The sequence below is a fragment of the Gallus gallus genome, chromosome 5 (genome assembly GCF_016699485.2).
Source record: "Gallus gallus isolate bGalGal1 chromosome 5, bGalGal1.mat.broiler.GRCg7b, whole genome shotgun sequence".
In the NCBI taxonomy this organism is placed as follows: domain Eukaryota; kingdom Metazoa; phylum Chordata; class Aves; order Galliformes; family Phasianidae; genus Gallus; species Gallus gallus.
Window position 1 is genome coordinate 40,450,246 of NC_052536.1, and position 19,328 is coordinate 40,469,573.

Consider the following 19,328-nt stretch of genomic DNA (forward strand, 5'->3'; position numbering starts at 1 on the left):
GAAATGAACTCAAAAATTTAACTCATCAGGGAAACAGTGAAGCATCTACAGACTACCATGAACAGTGGAACACTAAGTTCAAGGATAGTTATCTGATATGATACTGAGATTCATATAGACAACTTACAGGGAAGCTATCAGCCAAATATTTCACTGTTAGTTTTGTGAACTGCCTTATATCAGACTGTAATTTGCATAAGGTGTAATCAACACAACCATGTTTTCCTACAGTGACACTGCTTGTACTACAGTCATTGTTAATAAACCTATCGACAGTAGGTCTAAAACTTCAAATACCAGCATTCTGCACAGTAGCTTCTGTGAGCACTGATTATTTGCTCAGTTGATTTAAAAAGTTTCAATTGTTCACTCTTGAAAATTTCAGACTATTAATTTCTGTCAGTCTTACCTGACCTGCCTGAAATCAAATTTGCTCTAAGAGGAAATAGCTTTCCTACCACGTGAATTTATCAAGTAATCCAAAAGACAGTGAGGTGTCAGAATACTAAAGAATATTTCAGATACTACAGGGAGAAAACATCACCGGAATTCCAAGTATTTTTTTCAGTTCCATCATTAAGCAGAAACTCTGTATGATAACTAAACTGCCAAATAGAAGCAAACATGACAAAAGTGGGATTGTTACAACTGAATATAAAACAGCGTAAGAATTAGGGCTACAAAAAAAAAGCATTTCTTCATTTCTTTTCTCCCAAGCAGTCATTGTAACAGTTTGTCAGTGTTAACATCAGGTGCTTGGCTAGGAGCAGTCAAATAGGTTTGGGATATTCTCTTCAAGGAAAGAAGAACACTGAAGAGCACTGTCTAGGCTCATCTCAGTTTCCCAGAATTGCACAGATAAGAATTGCAGCTTCTACAACTTTAAAAGACAACACCAAAAAAGAAAGATTTACTTTAAGGCTCACATGAGATTTCTGCTCAAATAAGATATCGGGTCTTTTTGAAGAAGATTGAGCTGTAAACATTTTTTTTTAATTCTACTTACATTCATTTCTCGTATATACTGCACAGCGTATATCACTCCAAGCTTGCAAAGAGCTAGGAAGACTGGAACCTGGGCATCTGGGCTTGCTTCAGCAGCCATATCATAGAATCGTTTTGCAAGATGAATATCCTACAATTAAAAAGATACAAAACTCACTTATGAAGATCTCAAGAAGTTATTAAGAAAGATCTAGAGCTTTTTCTGTAAGAAAATATATGCTGACTCTTGAAATTTTTTTTTCCTTGGTTGAGTTAAACAAAAACCATTCAAGTAAAACCCTCTGCCTTTTTTCTGAGGGATGGTCATCTTTGACTACACAAGCAAGCAGAAGCTTACACCCAAGAATAAAGCTAGTACAATTGATGCTGGAATTGAAGCTAATAAAGAGATTAGTATTAATAAATTCAACCCATGTACTGTAAAATGAAGCCTATATTTAAATAATAACTTGAGTATACTCTACATATGCAACACCACACCAAATAAGAGAAAAAAAAACAGAAGCCACGTAGGAGTACATAAGCAACAACTCCTCCCAGCTATAGTACAGCATGCCTCCTGCAGAACGCCTGCAACTTCTACCCATTTCTGAACACATTCCCAAATTAGATTCTACTTTTTTAGGTTCTACTTTTTATTGTAAACTGACATGCATTAGTGAGAGCAGTGTGGCAAAAGCATGAACACCAACAGCCAGCCAATTTTAGAGAAGCTTAAACTAGCGTTCTCTACTGAGCTAGTTGGGTCAAGGTGACTGTAGCATGAACATAGGATACACATAGCTAAATACCTTAGCTCCCCCTCAACTGCTTTCTACTTATTAATACTGAAAAAGTTTCATGATACACATGAAAATAAATTGATTTTTTAATGTAGCTATGAACTCGAAACGAGTACTCTTTAAGCCTGGGAAGTCTTTGTCTGAATTTCCTTGTTTCTTTACACTAGCATAGTACAGAGGAAATAAGCATACAAAGGATCCTAACAGTGTATTATTTTTATTTCTAATTATAAATACAACAAATTACTTTCTACATTCTTCACTCTCACTTGATTGATAAGAACTGCAAATGGTCAAGTGTCTCAATACAAGTAAATCACTAAAATCATGTCAAATCCTAGAGAGCACCATGAAAAAATTTGTGAGAAATCAATGCCGTTAAAAATAAGAATATAGTTCTCATTCTGGCATGCAGACTCAAATTGGACAATCTATCAGCAAAAAAACGAATAGCAGTATATTTGTGAAATTTCTGAAGAGGTTTAATAACTGGCTTTGAACTAGAGTGAATCTGAAAGCTATCCATACAGAGCAAATATGATACAAAATCCTACCTGCAAGAAATACTATTTACTCAGTAAATGGTGAATAATGCATAAGCTGTTTGGAAGAAATATCCTATCTGTTCAGGACTATCCTGAATCAACAACGATCTGAAGTTGTGCAGGATGCTGTATTAGAGCATTTTCCCCAGCTGTGAATTGACTGCAATCTTAGCAGTACAAATATAGGTAGAGAGAGAATAAAAGTATACAACACTTCATTCAATAGTGAAAATTCCCAATTTGTTAGATATTGCAATGCTAAAAGTCAATATAGGACCCATCCACAGGCCACCAGTGAAAGAACAGACTTCAATGGCAGACATCATATGCTAACATCATGACTTCACTTGACAGTTACTTGAAGAGACATTCAAAATTCAGTAGTTTCCACTCTAGGAAAGGAGAACAAAGTATTTCTTCACTCAATTTAGTCCATCTTTTCTTAGACTATCCTAATCCAATCCTGTTCTAGTCTTTTTTGTCAGTCCTAGTCTTCATTCTCTCTCATCTTACAGGTCTAAACTTTTAGGACATAGCAAACAAAGAGTCTAGGTGTCCAGAGTCCCCAAGACTGGTTTTATACACTATTTCCTTGTCTAGACATTCTCAGTGCTCATTTTCCATATTTGTATTAGATGTCTCAATTAAGGTAAGGTAGGTTGCTCAAAATTAGCACGTAAATACAAATTTCATTATTCTGACACTTGAGAGTATGTAAAGGATTCTGCACATTTTAGTTGATTTGGGGGCTGCTCAGCCTGGAGAAGAGAAGGCTTCAGGGTGATGTGACAGGGGCCTTTCATTATCTAACTGAGGGTTAGAAGAAGGAAGGGGACAGACTCTTTAGCAGGGTCTCTTGTGATAGGGCAAGGGAAAACGGTTTCTAACTAAAAGAGAGAAGATTTAGACTGGATGTAAGGATGAAGTTTTTTTTTTTTTTTAAAACACTGGAACAGGTTGCCCAGAGATGTAGCAGAGGCCCTGTCCCTACACACAGCCTGATCTAGCTGTAGATGTGTTCACTACAGAGGAGTTGGTCTAGATGACCTTTAACAGTTCCTTCCAACTTAAAAGATTCTAAGATTCTATACATGTCCTACAGGAACCAAATGCTCTGCCTTCTTTTCATATTTTTTAAACACAAACTGCAGTGTAGCCTAATTTGAAAAGCCACATCTAACAATCATTGTTTACATTCTCTGAAACATCAGTTCATTTCCTTTCAATACCATGACATTTTGAAAACAACAGCTCAGAATTCGCCAAACTTCAGAATTATGGGCAAATTTTTCCCTGCCTATACCTCATTTCTTCACACACAGAAGCATGAAGTGGATATACTTGTGTAATTGCTAAGGGAGACTGTATTGAGGCATGCAAATTCCTGCTAACTGGCTATGTAGTTGTATGACAAACAGGTATACAGATATAGGACCAGAGATTATCGCATTATAAAGGAGTAATGAAATAAAGAGCTTACCTATGTCCTGGGCTCACAGAAGGGCTCCAAGAGAAGTGATCTCCAGATAGAGATCCTTCCTCTTTGGGAGTCAGCCATTAAATGGGGTCTAGGAGGGGTGGAGCCAGGCTCCACCCCTTCCGGTCACTCAGGTGAAATTGCATTCACCTGTGCCCCTACAGCTGACTCAGCACTCGCCTCATGTGATCAATCAGAGGTTCAGGCCATGATTCAATAGTTCTCATACAGCAGTGGACAAAATCCAGTATGATTAGGGATTTTAACATTAGTAAATGTACTGTAATGAACCTGCCTATCAGCTTACATCTCACTCACCTGCTTGATGCCCAATCCCTTCTCATGCATGTAGCCCAGATTAAACATTGCTTGAGCACTGTGCTGTTGCTCTGATGCCAGTCGATAGTGAATAAATGCTGTTTCATAATCAACATCAGTACCAAATCCATAGAAATGGTAATCTCCAAGTTTAATTCTTGCAACTGTATATCCTACAAAGAAAGAAAAAGATCATCATAAAAGAGAAAACATCTAGTCAAAGCAAGCCTTTCAACTTCACATGAAGCTTCACTATGGGCTTTATACAAACTGTATAAAGTAATAATGGTTTCTCTTTTTTGCCTCTCTCTCAACAAATTTATTTATTTATTTTCAAAAGGAATACTTGGATTTAGACAACCTAAACCAAACTGACTTCTATTTTCTAAGAAGTACTTCTGTCAGTAACCCTACCAGCATTTCCATTACTGGTACAAATTAAAAAGCTATGTAATCCCCATAGATACTTAAGGAAAAAAGCTTTTCATTTGTTATATGGTCATTAAGGACCACAGAATTGTTTTTACAACAGAGACAATGAAAACTGAAGTCTCTGATAATCACTTGGTAACTGAATATTTCTAGTAAAAGAGAACACAGTCTAAATGTTTTCAGACAAAATCTTAGGCTCCATTTAAATGATACCTTACTCTTAAGCAGAAAGTTGATAGACTGACATTTATGGAGATGAACATGTGTGAAGGTTAGAGAACTCACACTGAGATACATGATTATTAAATTTACATTTGCGTATTTTACTATAGGATCACAAGTACTAGAGTTTAAACTCTGCTTGGTTGAACAACAAGACTGCATTCTTGATCACTGGGCTGTTTTTGCTTTCAATAAGAAACCACATTTCTTATAAATGATGACAAGTACCAAAATCCTCATGGGTATTCTGTATCTACGTTAAAAAGTGGATCAATTAAAATATTCAAGTAAATATGTATTTCTCATAATATTTAATACTACTCCATAATTTCATGTGGAATAGCAAGAAAAATGCCTTCTACATTTGTTTCATTTATTTATTTTTAATATTTTCCAGGACTTAAGAATGCTTCATGACAGCAGGCATAATTTTATGGCTACTAGTGGAATAATGAACAGCCACAAGCTCATGTGGAGTATGACTAATGTTGAACAAAACTGATAAGCTTTTCTCTTCTTCCTTGCTTCATAAAGAAAAGAAGAGCTATTCAGACATCAGTGGCTCTTCTAAGAGAATAACGTAACTTGAATCATAGAGTACAAACGTACCTTGAGAAGCTGCTCTATTCCAGTGAAGCAATGCTCGAGGATATGTTTCATTTTCTCCTACTATGCTAGCTTCTTCTAGAGAAGAAATTAATTCACTTAAGTGGGAACCTGGTACATGCACACACACACACACACAATAGCTGCCCTCAAATGCTTATATGCAGTATACAAAAAAGGATTAAAAATTTAAGTGTGCTATTGCCCAAACATGATTCATCAGATCTGAAATCAGTAAGAAATACTATCATTTATATTTTTTCCTACATCTCTGCCCACACATAAGTTATGAACAAACTGTATGGTTTTACCTCAAAGATCTCAATTTTTTTTCCACTTACAGCATGAATATGGTTTCAGACATACTACCTTACAGTTAAATATTTTCATTATGAAGCGTACATAATAGTTTTACATTAATCTCTAGTTGAGATGTAGATTTATAGATGCAACAATAATTGGAATTTTAATCCAGAGAAAGATGCTAGGTCCCAGCCACAACTGATTGCTGTGTCAGCTTTAGCTTATGTAAAGAAGAGCAACTAAAGCCTCTTCGAAAAAACACTCACTATCCTATTCTTAAATTCCAGAAGTCAAATTTTAAGTGCTTTTTAACTTGAAGGTTAGAAAGCTATAGAGGTGAAAAGACTGATGGTTTCCAGTGTGAAAAGAAGGAAAGGTCACAAAAGTTCCACTGAAGTGCTAACTGGAAAAGATAGATCTTCAAGCATTCTAAAGTTCTACTAACAGGACTACTACAGATCAGCCCAATAAACTCACTGAGTACAAGTTGGAGTCCTTACTTTGATCAAGTATGAAAGCAGCATTGCTTTGTGCAACTTCATAGCCTTGTTCTGCCAAAAGAAGATACTGAACAACAGCAGAATTTGAATCGCCATCTTTATAGCTGTTGTAGGCAGTCATAAGTCTTTCAGACCAGCGTCCACGTTCACAAACATTCTTAAACAACTGCAGAGGAATAGAGAAGAGGAAGAAGACTGTGAGGATCTTCAGAAATTTCTATTTTGCAGAAGGTAAATCTTGTACATTCAAACACTTGTTAAAAGCATTTGCATTTCACAGGAAAAGCTCAATTGATAAATTCGCTGCTTAAGACAGGCTTACTTTAAGATATAGACTATATAAGATTCCTAAGTAAATACACACCAAGATTCAGATGCTAACTCGGAAATATACTGAACAAGAGCTTTCAAAAATTTTCTGTTTCTCAGCTTAAATGGTACACTTGAAACTATGTGTAAATGCAAAAAAAAAAAAAAATCAGTACTTAAATACTGATGTTTGCTTTGTATTACCTTCATCTGATTTTCTTCAAAGCTAATAAAACAACTGTCACACCAGGGCAACAAAAAAATTAAAGGTTTTTCTCATGAGATACGAAGCAGTTCAATAATTTAATACTTTTCCTTATGTTAGCCTTAGCTTCACAGTCACCAATGGATTTTAACTATGAAATATCTTATGTAAGCCGACATGGTTATATCCGATCATTTGCAAGTAAACGTTATTTGACTTGCGTTATAAATGAATGACCTTACCTCAACAGCAGTATGACAAGAACGCATCACTCCAGTGCCAGTAGCATGCATCTGAGCCAGATTATAAAAAGCCAGAATATGGCCACCCTGGGAGGCCAAATTAAAATATTTCAAAGCTTGTTTATAGTCTCTCTTGACTCCAATACCATCTAAAAGAAATATTAAGTCAATGCTATTCATTCCTCATAACAGGCAAAGTTGTATGAAATACAGTACATAATCTCTAAAAAAACATTACAGAAAGGTTTTATGAAAATGTGAGGGAAGAAAGACAAATAGGACAAAATATAAATGCAGTCTAGTTTAACACTGCAGTATATCCACACCTTTAACGCCACCTAGTGAACAGACACTGAAAAGGCAGTTGTTTACAGCTGGCAAGTGATTTTGATGCCACTTACTGTAATACATGGAACCCAGCTGAAGTTGTCCATCAACCCATCCCTGTTCTGCAGCCTTCTGGAAATACTTCAGAGCTAGCTCATAGTTCTGCAGGAAGATTGGGTCCAGTCATTAGAGCCTTGCAATATAGCACAACTTAAATAAAGGGAGAACGTGTGTAAAATGAAACAGCTACAGGCTTAAGATATAAAAATAAGACATAAAATACATATTCTGACTGACAATTGAACAGGTTGCAAAAAGAGACTATGGTGTCTCTCTCCTTGGAGATGCTCAAAAGATGGCTGGTTGTAGATGGTCCTGAGCAACCTGCTCTAGAAAGCCCTACAGCAGCACATGGGTTAGATCATATAGTTTAGAGAATCACATAGAATGACTGAAGTTGGCAGGAACCTCTAGAGGCCAAATGAAAGCATCCATACAACATTGCCACAAATAGTTATAGCACAACAGATGCTTTGTGCTGTTTCAAAAGTAAGCAACTTGTTAAATTCAACTTCTTGAATATCTGTTTATATAACTAAAAATAAAACATCTGACAGAAAAAGAGACCTCTGTGTTGGAAACGCAATGAGGCCAGTGAACTAATTAAAAGTTTCAGTGTTCCTCCACTCTCACAAGAGACAAAATTGGAGGCAGTTAAGGCTCTCTTTGCTTCACAAGAAAATTGAAGTTTAAAATTCCAGCTAAAGTTTCACTTTGCCTCAGTTTTTTTTAACAGTTCTGGCAGTATTTTCAAAATTGTTAGAAGGAACTCAGAACGTGTTTAATAGTTGTTAACCCCTCAGTGAATTACTGTTATTTTTATATTACAAGGCTCTCCATGAAGCTTCAAGAGCAAAATAATTCTTCACAAGTAAGCATTCTACAGTACTTCTCTCCAGAGAAAGAGCTTGTAGAAAACAAGAAGTTATAAAAATCAGCACAACCAGCTATAACTAGTGTAATGCTATAATGGAATGATAATAGCAGGGTGGCAAAGTCTTTGGCTACAGCAAATGAGAACGAACCCAAACACAGCAGCCACAGATACAGAAGTGAAGGAAAAGAGCTGCTTACCTTTGGAAGGCCTCAGGTAGGCAGGCATCTCCAAGAAGAGACACCCTCACCTACAATGCCAACCCTTAAATAAGGTCTGGGAAGGGGTGGATCCTGGCTCCACCCCTTCCAGTCACTCAGGTGCATTGCTTGCACCTGAGCTCCCCTGAGTTGGCCCTGCCTTCCCACCAGGTGCTCAATCACTGGTTTAAGCCATGACTTAGCATTTCCACTACAACTAGAAAGATGACCATGAAAAACTTACCACTGGAACACCTCTTCCATAGAGGTAAGCCATTCCTAATCCACTCTGCCCAACTGGATTACCCTGAAGCAAAACAAATAAATAAATTCTGTAAAGCAAATTAAGCCTACAGCTAAATCTTTCAAATCTTGCACCTCTTGAGCAACACAAAAATGAGTAGTGTTGAAATAGGTGAAAACATGCAAATCAAATCTATTAAGCAATAGTTATATAGGAAGAGAATAGCATATCTGGGAAATTTTACTCAATAGTTACATAAGTGATTAACATGGTAAAAAAAACTTTTAATGCTGGTTATGAGAGTCTACAGTGCACTTTCAAAATGTTGCACAAGATATGGAACACTCACCCATAGGAAGCTAGAGCATTAAAAACTTATTCATCTTTAGTTTTTCCAAGTTTGAAGCATTCTGAATGCCATGGAATCACCCAAAACAATTAGCAAAGCTCTTAAGAATCCGTCTTAAATTGAGGCAGATTGCTGGTTCTCCTGCATTATTCACCAGCATCCCTACAGAAGTAGAACTGTATTCCTTCAGTATTAGGGTAGGTAATGGGGCATATCAGAAACTTTTAGTGAATGTAGCAAATTATCAAATCAAGAGGTCCAGGATCAGAACAGTCTCCAGTGTCCTTGACATTCAGGATTTAGTTAAACTGTAGGCTAGGACAGAAGTAGCAGTACACACATGTAAGTGTGCAAAAAGGCATTTGTAGTATTTCTGAACTATTCAACTTTTGTTGTGCAGATGCTGCATTTCTAGCAAGCAGATTATCATACCATATCAGCAGCTTTCTTGAAATACTGAAGAGCTGTTTCATTATTCTGAGGTACAACATCACTTCCTTCTGAGTACATCTGAAAGAAAAAAATCATTACTGATGACTACCCAAATGAGCCAATTTTCTGTGGAGATCACGAAGCATTGTACCATTAGACAATACTGTTTATTTTATTATGAAATAAAGAATTTCTACCACATCAGAATACATGTATCTATGCTATAACACCAGATTCAGAGGGTTTAGATTTCAATGGAGAATGAACTATCCATAAAGTTAAAAGGTTGGAGTAATAACATCCTTCACTTCTGAACCAGTGTGGAGTAACACAGTTAGGCAAAAAAGTCCTCTGAGATCAGTGGAAGTAAAGCTATACTAGCATTTAAAATACTGCTTGAAAACAAGAATTGGTTGCTAGGCCCTGTTCCTAGCTTAATTCAATTCAAACATTTATTAGGTACGTATTCAAGCAGCCCAGAGAACAGGAATCCGAAATCTCTTACATCAGGTGCCTTGATCAGCACACTATGCTCTTTTTTTCATGAATTTTGTAATCTCCACTGCAGTGAAAGCCTCAAGAAGGTAAGCCAGAGCTACTGAGCACTGCTGCCTAACCTTAGAGGGTACTCATGTCGAGTAATAAGGATTTAGCCCCTCACACAGGGTAAAGGTAGCTGACAATCTAGATCTCAGGCAAGTCACCTAGATACCTTTCTAAGGAGAAAGGCATTCACACCATGAATAGCAGCCTGTCCATCCAATTTAAATTTAAGAAGGAAATAAGTCTCAGAAAACTGATATGAAGGTCCATTCTGCAGACAGATTCAGGCTTTGATACAGAGTAGATGCAGACCTACTGGCAACCCATTCAGATGCCTCAGTTTCCTATACAGAATAAGAACTCTTTTTTTCTTCCCCATCCTGGAACAAACATTTGTTACACCACAGTTAACTATCTAGATGCCCATTTTCTATTTTTAAAGGGCTAGTTCAAGCAATATTCACTAAAAACAAACCTTCCAAAAGTGAAAGAGGAAACAGAAAACAGACTAGACATAGTAGACTGGTACTCTCAGTTTAAAACACTAGCAAAGTTAAGGCTTCCAGCATTCCGGTTTGAGACCACCTGAAATCAGGAGGTAGAAAATATTTATTATTATTCTATAATAAACAGTCAATTGTCTTATTTTTGAGTGCTCATATTTACCTTTCCTAGAAAGGCCATGGCATGTGAGTTGCCAGCATTAGCTGCTTGATTAAAGTACTCAAATGCGCGCTGTAGAGGAAAACAAGTATTTTAGTTACCTTAACATATGATCCAAGTACCTTTTCTTGCAAAATATAGCACAAGTGCAGTTATCATACTCACAGGTTCTTCTGTACATAAAGCTTATTAATCCCACCTTATTTAATGAAGCTCCCTGTATAAAATCTCAACACTGAGCAGCAATCCCACTCAGAGTATTCCAAAGACAGAGAAACAAAAACTGCTACTAAACACAAGCTATACAGATCAATCTTACTTCATTACTGTATCTCCAAACCCTATTAGAAACGCAGGAAGTTCTGGAAGTTTCTACTTCAGTTTTATACAGAGCGTGGGTATACTCATTCTGACCACTGAATACATTCTTTAAACCCTTATAGATGAGCCATTCTTAAGGTATTTTTAAGGTGGTTGCTGTTATATCATTTCTGATCAGTAGCAGAGTCTGAAATAGTCCTCAGGACAGCACACTCAGCTCTAGTTTTTCAGTATGTATTTTCAGAGGTTAGTTATTTTAATTTCTATGAGCAACAGGTAGGCTAGCTTACGCCAGCAGAAGTTTCACTTTCTAAACAGATTTATTAATTGCAGTAATTTAGTCACATTGTTTCGGCTATTGAAGTGCACTACCCTTGAAATCCACATGAGCTGGAATATTATTACTAATGCATACACAGTCTATCATAAAGATCCTACTACATACGCACAGACTCAGCCAGTTTCAGATAATACTTAGTGGAAAAATTCATCTTTGTATTTTTACTTCCTCATTTCTAAGATTAGTATTAAGCTAACTGTATGAAACAAAATTAAATTTTACTGAAAACATTAAATACCTTATGGTACTTAAGAGTTCTGCTTTACTGTGCTCTTAGCTACCCCATTTCCACCCCGCTTCTATAACCGTAACATACATTGGAGATGCACAGAAAGGCTACCTGATGATTTTGCTCTACTCCTCTTCCTCCATGCAAGTGCAACTGTCCAAGACCAACCTAAAAATAAAATGTACAATACAAATAAATCACTTTTCCTTATGAAATTCACTTTCTTAGAAAAATGGATTACATAGACAAGGACAGAATACAAAGATGCTGAAGTCTGATCTGCTTCAATAACTACGGTACAATCCTATTTCCTCCATGTTATGCTAATATGAAGTAGAAAATTATCCTAGAATAATAAAAAGTGACTAGCCTAGATAAAAAATACAGACTGTTCATTTCAATTCTACCCGACTGTTAACTCATAGCTGAGAGTTAAAATGGGACAGTTGGCCTTCAGTGGCCTCTCCTCAATCTGTGTTACGCATAAAAGAGGTCCTGCTGGCAGCATGCAGAAATCATGCAAACGAAAAGCAGTAAGAAACTGAGGTTCTCTCAAGGCCAGTTCTTTTGATCAAGACTTCCCCTACAACATCTAAAACTATTCTTAAACTGGTCTGATTGGTTTCCAGTGAACTCCAATATCATCTTTTCTAAGATATGGAAGTGATCATGTTTTGGATTTATTTTTCCACAGAAATTTGCTTTTTTTAAAGTCCTATCTTAAGCATGCTAAAATATAAACCCCTTCTCATAAAAACCTGGAAATGTCAATCAACCCAATTGCTGAGAAATACAGAGAGATATTAGAGCTTTCGCTTTTTAAAACTCCTCGTATAATTCCCTCAAACCCCTGCAAACCATCAAATGAACTTAAGTTTTACCTGTGCTTGTACATCTCCTTTCTCTGCTACAAACTGGTAATACTGAATCAAGTCTTCTTCCAGCATTCCACTTGCCATTCCTGGATTTTCTACTTCATCTGCTAAGCGAATCCGCTGAACCACTGTTCCACCAGTCAGTGAAATATCACTAGCAACTAGAAAATAGGTTTGTACAACTTTCAGGCAGCTTTTCTCAATACAAATACTATAGTGCAACTTTGAGTAACCATTAGAGATCCAGGTTTTTTTTTTTTTTATACAGCGAATAAATTACTGACATGCTGTTTAAGAATTAAATTCATTTCTATAAAATAGAGGCAAAAACCTTATGATTCAGAACCAAATTGATCACTGAGAACTAAGAATTATATTTTTACAATTCTAATGCTGACAAGGGAAGACTTTCTACATATTTCTATAACATTCAAAAATATTAGTCTAGTAACAAGCACTTTTACCATGATTAGCTACAAGTCGATAGTGAGTGAGAGCAGATTCACAGCTTTGTAGCACTCCTATCCCAGCCCAGTAACGGTAACCCTAAAGAGAAAACAAAAAGATGGCACTTATTTGACAACTTACTCCCTGCCAAATTACAAGCATTTTTCATATTGAGCAAGTTCTGACAAGACAATAGGCTAAAAGAAGGTCATGAGACCATTCCAAAAACATTAAAAGCAACTGATACCATTCAAAAGGCTAAGCGTATCCAATAAACATAAGGTATTACTAAAGGACAAACTTACAGGTGAAAACCTAAACGTCTTTCCACTTGCATGCATACAGAAACTTAACTGGGAAATTGTACTTACCAAGATCATATGGGCTATCAGATTTCCTCCTAAAGCTCCAAAAGTGTAGTAGACCAGGGCCTTAATGAATAAAAATATCACTGGTTATAAAATACCTCCCTCCAAGATAAAATGAGAACACACATGGAAGATATTTTTACATTACCTTAGCTTGACTAGAGTTGACTCCTAGACCAGATGCATATAGAAATCCAAGGGCCTAGAAGTAAAATGAAATTAGTCAGCAAATCCTTTGGAAATTCCACGATTATGTATTCCTGGAATACATAATTATAAAGGAATCATACAACAACTCAAAGTAGAAAAAGAATATGCCTAATATCTCTACTAGATAATAGAATATCTCTACTTTCACTTGGTACTTCCTCTATCTAGGCCCTTCCTTTCTTATTTTACAATATCAAGTTCCTAAACTGTTCAATTGTTTAAGAAACAAACAAACCCATCTCACTGAAATTCTGCCTAACAACAAACAAATGTCAAAATTGCTACATCCACTGAAACATAGATACAATAGCAGTTAGAGTAACAAGAAGTGTTTGGCTACATTTTTTCCACGTTCAGGTAAGTACTACTGTATCTACTCTAACACCTGTTACAGTTGGGAGTCTCAGTAGAGAGACTAGTAGCATAGTAGATACAGTGTATGTAAACTATTCTAGGCAATTCTCAACGCACAGAGAAACAACACAGATAGTACTGAATTCTAGCCAGATAAAAGTTCTGATCTTTATAGAGATCAAGTCTCTAGAAAAAAATACTCTCACTTTCTAAGGTAAATCACTACTCTAACACTAAATAGGGAATATGGATTTTAAAGTCAAAGAATCAAGAGAAACTGGTGAACTCCAATAGAAGCTGACGCTTCTGAAACAGAGAATGAAATAAGTATATGCAAACACTGATGAGCTCAAATTGACAATAGCCACAATTTTCAACATAATGAACAACTATCACAGAATCATTTCAGTTCAAAGGGGCCCTTAAAGTCACCTAGACCAACTGTCTTGCAATGAGCAGGGATACCTACAGCTAGATCAGGTGGCTCCTGGTAACAACCTGAACAAGATGTTTTACATCACATTTTCAAACAACTTAAAAGCAGCACCGTGTCTACTATCTCTTTTTAATCTACGTAACAGATGACGTTCATTCACAGATCTATAAAACCCATTTAAAACAAGTACAATCTATAAATCTAAATGATTTATAAACCTATAGAAACTTTTGCAGAAGTTAAGAATATACATACCATTTGTCCTTTAGGAGAACCTTCTTCTGTTAGTTTTTCAAATAGCTCTTTAGATGACTGTATGTTCTGCTTCAAGTAATCCCCAAACAACAATGCATAAGACACTTTCTCCATTGCCTTGGTATGATTCATGTCAGCTGCCTTCAGAAGATACTGATATGCTCTTAAAAAAACAACAATTTTAGTCACCTCAAAGCAAAACAGATTCCATTCCTAAGTCTATAAAATTCACATTTTTGTATGAACAACTTTAAGTAATGTAATGGTTGTCTACAAGGACCGTTTCCTCTAACAACCTCAGAGAATATAACAGATTAAAAACAGCCTGAAAACTGCTTTGGAGTCTTTGATTTGATGAATACAAAATTATTCAGATGAAAACACCGAATATTTGGTCTGAGACAACTGCACGCATGACTAGGTATGTGATAGAACAGTCACGCTAACTGTGACAAAGTTCTCTGGAAATTCCTGTTTCTATTTGAGCCTCAGAACTTACAGAAATCCTCCCAAGAAATTTCATAGCAATTTCAAGAACAGTAACTTCAAACAGCATAACCCAATATATATTATGCTTCAACTCAATTTGTCATCGACTTCTGATAACGTGCCAAGATTTTTCTTTACTTCTCTTGCTTTCTATTCTGAGGCTTGCTTTTATTTCCTCTTCTCTTTCTTTAAGAAATAGCTGAGGCACACCTGGTTCCTCACATATTTTATCTTCTAAGAGAGCGTAAGATGTTCAAGAGAGCCAAGGCTGTTTTAAAATCTGATACTACTTAATCAAACGCTAACAGATACTAGCACTCTTTATCTTTGCCAAGGTGTGATGGACAACCTCTAGTTGCGGTTAATCTTCCTGAGGTAGGAATATGCTGCCTTATCTCCATCAAGAACTTTAATGTGCTAATCATGCTCACATAATATCACCACCATGAAGTCAACACTTCCCGATGGTTGTCAAAACAAGTATCAGGCAGTTCTAAATTAACTTACCTATTATTACAGTAAACTGAAAACTACTTCACCAAGAATTGGTTATATTAGTACAAAGTAAAAACAAAAGAAAGAACAGAATACATTTCTTTCTATTCTTTCTTGGTTTCTTCTACAAACATTACCTTATCTCAAAAAAGCTAATTATTAGAGCTTTAATAATTTGTGAATAAGATTAATGTTTCCCTGTGGACTGAACAGAGCAGGACAAGAAATACTCTTCTTTACCAACGTAATATTTGAAGTTGAATGAAAATCATACTATAAGAAACATTTGAAAAAGGATCTAGTAACAGTGACATATCAACTACTTGTATCACACTCTAATCTCCTTTCAGGCAGGTTGCACATTCAGACCGTAGCTAGAAAACTGCAGCACCACAATGCATTAAGTTGACACTTAAAATAATTTCTGAGGAGTCAGTGTCCTCATTTTCAGTACCATCACTGCCTAACTCGTTGCTAAGTCCCATTAAAAAGGAAAGTGCCAGGACATCTAATTTATGTTAATTCATTGTTAAGCCAGACTGACCAGCTACATAGTCATTATCTTGTGGGGATGGAGGGTGTAGACTTACTCTTTCTTCTGAGCCTTTTTAGTGCTTTCATTAAGGATTTTCATTCCAGTCTGATAAATATCCTCAGCTTCTTGCATCTGCCTCCTCTTATTGGACTGCTCTTCAGCTTTTAAAAGCAAAACAAATAACCCAAAACATTAAGATCACCAATTACACATCTTAACATTGTTCTCTCAAAATTCCTACTTGTTATAAGGGTAAACACAGCTGAAGGAGTGTTTCTGAAGACCAATAAACAATCACGAGTGATTATTACATAAAGGAAGTGTTGAGCATCTTCAAAGATAACTTCTCATGTGATCTCTGTGAGTTTACTGTTAAATCTGTCATTGCTCCAAAGCAAGCTGTGCCTGAAAGAAAGGTTCCTCCAGGAGTATCCAGGTATCCAGGAGGTATCCAGGAGGATATTTTCTAGAAAAAGCCTGCCTGCATACAAGAAAATCAGCAAGTACAGTGGGGAACACTGTCAAATCTCTATACTTCTACAGCCTCAGAAAGTGAGTTTTACAGGATCCCCCACTGCAAGATTTCCCAAAAGCTTTCAAAATTGCGTTTGCACTTTAATTCCTCCCCACCCCAATCAGTATTTCCCATAAGAACTTTGCCTTTCTCATTTCTTACACAAGATGGCCATTAATACACAATCAGGACTTCTAGACCTTGTAGTAAGGAGCATAAGGAGGTACGAAAACACTGAATTAAGAAAGCATTCTCTAAACAAAGATAAAGACACCAGCTTGCTTACTTTCACAGAAGCCCCACTTTTGATCCTTCTTGTAATCATAGGTTGTTGCACACCAAAGCCTGCCGTCTTCCCTCCCATCTGCAGTACACTCTGCATACTCCTTCTCCATAAACAAAAAGGGGAAGTGGCAAGGTTCACCATCTGCAGTGCCTCCAATAGCTGTCAAAACTGAAAATACATACCCAGAAATATCTTTAATTTATAGAATAAAGAGAAGCGGCTGCCTATCATACCAACATAGGAGAGCATTCCTACGTATTAACTTCTGTGAAGTTAAAATTGCATTTAAATCAAACTTTCAATCAAAGACACAAACTTACAAAAGCCTGTAAAAACAGTTACTTTCCCAAATAACACTAAAATATTAATCTTATTTTCAATTATGAAATGGAGTAGCAGGTATCCTATTTTTGATTTCTCAGCAAATGCATTTAGAATGCAACTTTAAGGAAAGACTTCTATGAAAACACTGAGTGCACTTTTTTTTTTTTTTAGTAAATACATTGAAAACCATTTTCACTTCACCAGTTTAAGTTGCATTCAAAATTACTTTTGGTAGTGTTATTTATCATGCACTCACTACGCTATCAAAGGTTGGCAATTCCACTACTGCACTATTTTTAAGTAATGCCAATCCTCTATGAAGACTATGAACTATCTTCATTTTTTGAACATGAAATTATTTCAGTCAGTCTTTTATGAATTTCTGTTTTCAGTATGCTGAATTCAGCAGTTGGCTTCAGCTTCATTTGAAGACATCTGCAAAGACCTGCAATTGATAATGCCAACTGTACTCCGTTTTTTAAAGGTAAAGTTTCCAGCTCTTGTGGCTGTAGAGAAAGTTTTTGTGTCCCCCCCTCCCCTCCCAGAGACTACATTTGCAAGGCCAAGAGATCATACTACTCTATTTTTATTTATAGGAAAAACCCCCAGAAATAGATCACTTGCTCAAATTCCTCATCCTAATTTGATTCCTTGGCAGATGCCCCTAGCCAAGTTAAATAACACACAAGGAAAAGTGTTATCAAACATGCATTAAATGTGTCTTGATGAAATTAGATTTGAACCATTTTAGATGCTAGTTAGCTACTGCATAATGCATAACCTCATTGCTAAGAGCTCATGAGAGGACTTCACTATGAACAAACATGAAATCCAAATACAGATTTATAAAAAGTATTATAAGGTATTTTAAATAAATCACGTTACTGGAAGATTCCTACACATTGGAAAGGAAATGTGGAACGAATTGACAGCTCCGTATAAACAGATTGTTACAGTTGGTGGAAAACTGCCCATGAAGGTCTCTATTAACAAAACCACACAAAAAAAAAGATGATAAGTAACCAAAAATACTACTTTCTTTTTTTTCCTCTTCACAGATTGGAAGGGCAGTCCAACCTCTTTCTCAAAAGAAAAGCCTTAATAACGCTAATTCTAAGATTCCAGAGATGAAATTTTTCTCTGCTCAATGACCTGCAAAATACACGTGGAAAGTTGAAAAATATTTTTCATGCAATCTCATCACCACGCATATGAGTGAAACTATATTTAGAAAAGCTTTAATCATTCTTAATGCAGTCCTGTCTCTGACAGCTCGTTCAAGAGATCTAGTATGTCTGAGGCAGATTCCTGTCCCACTCAGTTAAAAATCTGACCAGTGAAGTTCTCCTTTAACAGCCATTTTCTTCCCAGCATACAGGCACTTCTCCTTCAGAATTGCACGATGTATACAAATAGTAATCCTTCTATCCACATCACTAACTTATTTCATAACAAGTTCAAAAGACATGCACAGGATGTGTAAACTTAGAGTTTTTAAACCACGTTCAGTACTTTAACACAGATAGTTAAAAATCTTAGATGCAAGCAATACTCAAGGGACAAGCCATCTAATCACATAATTCCGATGTAGGAACTATCTTATTTTGAAACAGACTAAATGAAGTGTTTAGCTCATTGTTTTGTGCCACAAAACTATTAAGTAGATTTTAATATACTTCTCCTTATAACACTACATCTCAGCAGCAGTATTCAATGCTATTAATGATTTATTGTTTGTTTTTTTTTTTTAACATACTATACACTAGTTCTGTATTAAGAAGGTATACTAGAAAACACTTAAAGTTAATATGTTGATAGAGACCTCATTCATTATTCCTGTTTTCTTTTGATATTCAAAGCAGGAGCTGAGAAGATAGACACCATTAATATTACCATGTAGCTACTCTTCTTAGCAGATTTGAAGATTTAATTTTTATGGACAAAGTGAAAAGGAAAATTCTTTGCTATACAAAGTCTACAGTACTCAACTGTGCCATGCAGATGTCACTCACTACTAACTGCAAGTCAAAAATAATATTAAACTCATATTATTGTTAGCAAAAACAAACAAAACCCAGAACACTAGAATTCAGGCATGTTAGACACAAGATTTACTTGTATTTTAAAATTTACTCAAGTTTACTAGCAATTTAGGTGTTGCCCTTAGGCACTTTTAGGAAGCTAGTTTTAATATCAAGCTTTGTTCCTTCTT

The 19,328-nt window shown here is 36.0% G+C and overlaps 1 protein-coding gene across 2 annotated transcripts in view; it reads right to left on the reverse strand.

Moving 5' to 3' along the window:
• The window catches only part of SEL1L (SEL1L ERAD E3 ligase adaptor subunit), a 30,719-nt gene that overhangs the window by 4,282 nt on the left and 7,109 nt on the right, over positions 1-19,328 (reverse strand). Inside the window, exons 4-20 of one of the 2 annotated variants that reach the window (XM_040702156.2) lie at positions 16,793-16,960; positions 16,048-16,153; positions 14,474-14,636; positions 13,367-13,420; positions 13,222-13,281; positions 12,868-12,949; positions 12,410-12,564; positions 11,640-11,696; positions 10,642-10,710; positions 9,433-9,510; positions 8,652-8,714; positions 7,348-7,435; positions 6,947-7,095; positions 6,191-6,356; positions 5,391-5,462; positions 4,128-4,300; positions 1,007-1,135 (exon numbers count right to left, since the gene is read on the reverse strand). In XM_040702156.2, the coding sequence (XP_040558090.1) occupies positions 1,007-1,135; positions 4,128-4,300; positions 5,391-5,462; positions 6,191-6,356; positions 6,947-7,095; positions 7,348-7,435; positions 8,652-8,714; positions 9,433-9,510; positions 10,642-10,710; positions 11,640-11,696; positions 12,410-12,564; positions 12,868-12,949; positions 13,222-13,281; positions 13,367-13,420; positions 14,474-14,636; positions 16,048-16,153; positions 16,793-16,960 (1,832 nt within the window). Of the gene's footprint in view, positions 1-1,006; positions 1,136-4,127; positions 4,301-5,390; positions 5,466-6,190; positions 6,357-6,946; positions 7,096-7,347; positions 7,436-8,651; positions 8,715-9,432; positions 9,511-10,641; positions 10,711-11,639; positions 11,697-12,409; positions 12,565-12,867; positions 12,950-13,221; positions 13,282-13,366; positions 13,421-14,473; positions 14,637-16,047; positions 16,154-16,792; positions 16,961-19,328 lie in introns of both variants that reach the window. The other variant, XM_421303.8, reaches the window with a different exon arrangement.